Genomic DNA, 4,096 nt, shown 5'->3' with positions numbered 1-4,096 from the left:
GAGGACCAGCCCTTTGATGGGAGTAGCGCCCGGGCGACGAGGAGATGGGGTGAAGGTCGAGACGGCCCGAACGCAGACAAACTGACGCCGGAGAAGCCGGCTGTTGCCGCGGACATATCCATCTAGCCACCGTGAAGCCGCCACGACACTGGTAGGCCACCGAGACCTACCCATGCCGCCGCCCACGGCCGGAGCAGCACCACACCCGGCCGCTACCCACCCGTGTCGCTCGGCGAGCTCCAAGCGCCGGAGCCGCCGGGCATGCACCACCGGAACCACCGCCACTGCGCCGCCACCCCGACCAGCCGAGGGGGCCTCGGTCAGGGCCGCCGCCCGCAGCCCTAGCCGTCGCGGCCCGCGCCGCCGAGAGGCCAGATCCGAAAGAGCCGCCGCGGCCGCCGTCTCCAACCTCCAGCCCGCACCACCACCACCAACTGCCGCGGTGCCACCACCACCTGACGCGGCCACGGCAGAGGTGGCCACCAGCAGCCCGCGCCGCCATGAGCTAGATCTGGCCGCGCAGGAGTCGCTGCCATCTCGGGCACACACGCGCCATCCGCCTAGCCGCCCGCCGCGGGGGGGGGGGGGGGGGGAAGGGACGTCAGGGAGCCGCCCAGCCCGCCGCGCCGCCATGGAGCCCGGCCGCAGCGCCACGACCCGGCCCGGGGCGTCGGCCCACGCCAGCACCGCCCGAGCGGGGAGACAAAGGAGCCCGGCCGCGCCCCTGGGCGGCGGCGAGGGAGGAGGAGGGGGGAGGAGGGAGCGGAGGGGAGGGTTGGGGTTGGCCTCCGGGCTGCCTCGCGGGAGACGACGCGGAGGGAGCGAATCGAATCCGAGTCGACTGTCATGCCTTTTAAGGACTTCCAAAAAAAAAATCCATAACATTTAATATATGACCATAGGCCAAGAGGGTGATGTTTCTTCGTTATAGATCATCCCGTTTCACTAACTATGAATACATCACCCTCTTTTCGAACACAAAATAACTGTGAGCACATGGTACGTACAAGCTAAAACACATACTAGCAAAATCGGCATGCGAGAAGTAATGAAGTCATTCCTATAATTAGGCAGTGGAACATATGCCTTAAAGGTTTCAGTGCCTATCTCAATTAACTGGTCAATTGTTGTCAGGGGTCGTAGGGCTTGATTGGGAGTGCAGAGGAACTGTAGGTGGAGGGGAATGAGACCAATGGCAGCAGGTGGTGTTCGCGAAGGAGGTGCGGCGCTGCATCTGACATGTCGACAACGGCGGTTCCCAGCGGCATGGAGCAGCGGGGTCTCGCTGTTGGACGTGTGTTGATGGACGAGCGCAGGATGGCGGCATTGTCTGGCGTCGTGGTGGCGTCGACGACAGCTAGATCGGGCAAGTTTGATGTGTCGGTACAGCTTCGAAGATGGATTGGTGGCAGTTGGCGGCAGCGGCCTTTGAGTGTGCGCCGGACCGGTGGATGCCCCATACCCGGTAGGTGGCTTGGTTGGGGCCTCAGGCCTTAGACGTTATGTTTGACTGCGAGGTCTGTTTGGTATTATGCCCATACTATCAGCATCCCTTTATCAACTGGATGAGAGTAGCGACAGGTGTTGCCTAGACGGTGGCTTCAGTCTTACTGATGTATTACTTTGTAAGGTCTTTTATGAATAATTAATAAAGTAGTTGCATGCAACGCCCAGATGTAGAGGCCGGGGGTCTTCGTCCTTTTCAAAAAAAAAAAATCAACTGGTCAATTAAACAATTCAATCATCAAATGTTATCACGAGCCATCTTCTTTTACAAAAAACTTATTTGTTTAGAGGCATAAAAAAGAAAATCAAAAAATTAATTTATACCATTGCGAACGACTGACCGTTGCGGCGCACTCCTCATGTTGCATTATGGAGATTTTTGCACCAATCTTTCAAAAGAAATCAGTAATGCTTCATTACATATCTCTGTTGCCAACTATGGTAGTCGTTATCGTTCATAGTGGGTTCAAGTGCATTTCCTTTTTTCCCATGATAAGACGATAGTGCTTCTACATGTGGGCAGCACTTCACGCGCCTAAGTTCTTGCTTGATGTATAACACACACTTCATGAACATAGCGGCCTGCCACTATAAATAGAGCCACACACCAAACATTCATCTCACACATTCCCAAAGTAAAATCTAGGTAATACCAAAATCTCAGCTAGCCATCCACTAGATACAAAATAATAGTACGAGCAGCCATGGCTAAGTCACACACATTGGTTGCGGTATTGTTGCTTGTCATGGCACTGTCCCCCGCTGCACTAGAGGGTGTTCATGGCGTCTGCGGCATGTCGAATGATGAATTCAGGCTTTGTCAGCCCGCGGCGGCAGTGAATAACCCGACAGAGAGTCCGTCGGTTGAGTGTTGTGCTGCGCTTGGGAAGGCCAATCTATCATGCATTTGCCGCTACAAAGGCATCGCCGGCATATGGCTGAAAATGTACCACATCGACGCAAAGCGCGCCATGGCTCTGCCCGGCAAGTGTGGTCTCACCATGCCCAACAACTGCTCGTGATGATCGGATGTACTATGAGCATCTAGGAGTCGGTTGCTCTACATATGCATCGACACTTATATATGGCTAAATAAGTTGAGGAGCACTTGAAAAAGCATTGTGCTACTCGGTCTTATTGTTGTTGTGTAATTTGAAAGTGTGATTATCCCATTAAGCTCTTGATAAAATAGTATATGCATGTTATACTAGAAGTGTAAGGATGGCAAACGTGCCTTGCATGTTGTCCCATGAAATTAATAACTTATATTGGTGTTGTTCGTGTCAAAAGGTTGCATATTTTCTATTGAACACCTAAATGTCGATTACAACTTTTTTTCCTATTGGCCACACCTAAATAATTCTATAATCAACTACCAAGACGACTGTGCATTTGTGCAGCTAGTTTTCTACATTGAGTTTGTGATTTTTGCATTTATGTGCACTAAAAGAAACTGCAATCAATGTTTAGATTGTGAAAACATCCATGTCCTATGGTGTCCAACGGACCGCTGCAGCACCTCTCTGGCTTCTAGAGAATCTCTAAAACGTAACTATGTATAAGAAAACATATAGCACAACAGATCGTTCACAATTTGATACAGGCAAAATTTATAATAGGTGAGCTACTTCGCTGAAGGAGGGACACTCACAACAATACAAAAATGTCCATGTGCTTTATATGGCAGTGTTGAATTGCATGAAAACATCCATCACATGGTTGTTGCACCACACAATGTTTCTATTTAAGTGTGCGAAGAGTAGAGCAACAATCCGTAAAGAATCCTTTGTGTGTCGACCAAGGAGTAGAGCTTAGTCATTGCTAGGTTCATTTCAGCATGCCATATATTCGGCATACACAAGTATTGTACTTGGTTTGAATTGCTTTTTGAGTGCCGTTGAAATCCACATGCATCCGAGGACTGGGAACCATCAGAATTTGCAACTGCACGAGCTGGGCTTTCTGCACGAAGTAACCTTGCCAAGATGGCCATGGGGATATGGACTCTTTCATGAATTTGACGCCATCATGCATTTTTTTAACTAGGCATTGTTAGACTGTATATTGTACGACAAGTGTATTTGTACCTATATTGTACCTCTTGCTACCTTATATAAAGTGATAGGCCACGCACCAGATGCGTTGAGCCAGTTTCCACCAAACCACAGTTTAACATGGTATCAGACTAGGTTTTCTCAACCCTAGCCGCCGCTCCCTGCCCTTGGCCGCCGCCGCTGCTTCCTTGATCGCCGAGCCGCCGCCAAGATCGCCCTCTCGCCATGAACTCCTCCGCTGCCCTGTCCACCTCTGCATCCTCCCCTGCAGCGGCGCCCTTCATCCCGCCCCAACTCGCGGCGCTTCTCGCCGCTAGCACCACGAGCCAGATGGCCGCGCCCACAACCTCGCGCCCCTTGTACCTCGGCTCGTCGCAGTTCGCTCCAGGGTTCTTCCCTACGCCGCCGGCCTACGCCTTGGCCCCCCTAGTGCCCTTTGGTTCGGCGCCACCACCGGCTCCATCAGCGCCCTCGGCCTCGATCACCTCCACCACGGCCGACGTCGCCGCCCCTGCTGGAATTGCGGTCGCCGATGG

General features: G+C 52.5%; 1 protein-coding gene across 1 annotated transcript; it reads left to right on the top strand.

Annotated features, from left to right (window-relative positions):
- Window positions 1-2,145: 2,145 nt before the first annotated feature.
- LOC123041955 (putative lipid-transfer protein DIR1) lies at window positions 2,146-2,795 on the top strand. The gene has a single exon (XM_044464500.1). It carries the CDS (start codon window positions 2,211-2,213, stop codon window positions 2,526-2,528), a length of 318 nt encoding a protein of 105 aa, XP_044320435.1. The 5' UTR covers window positions 2,146-2,210; the 3' UTR covers window positions 2,529-2,795.
- Window positions 2,796-4,096: the final 1,301 nt, after the last annotated feature.

Source organism: Triticum aestivum, chromosome 2B, assembly GCF_018294505.1.
Source record: "Triticum aestivum cultivar Chinese Spring chromosome 2B, IWGSC CS RefSeq v2.1, whole genome shotgun sequence".
In the NCBI taxonomy this organism is placed as follows: domain Eukaryota; kingdom Viridiplantae; phylum Streptophyta; class Magnoliopsida; order Poales; family Poaceae; genus Triticum; species Triticum aestivum.
The sequence above is the reverse complement of the archived record's forward strand: the minus strand, read 5'-3'. Positions and strand labels throughout refer to the sequence as shown.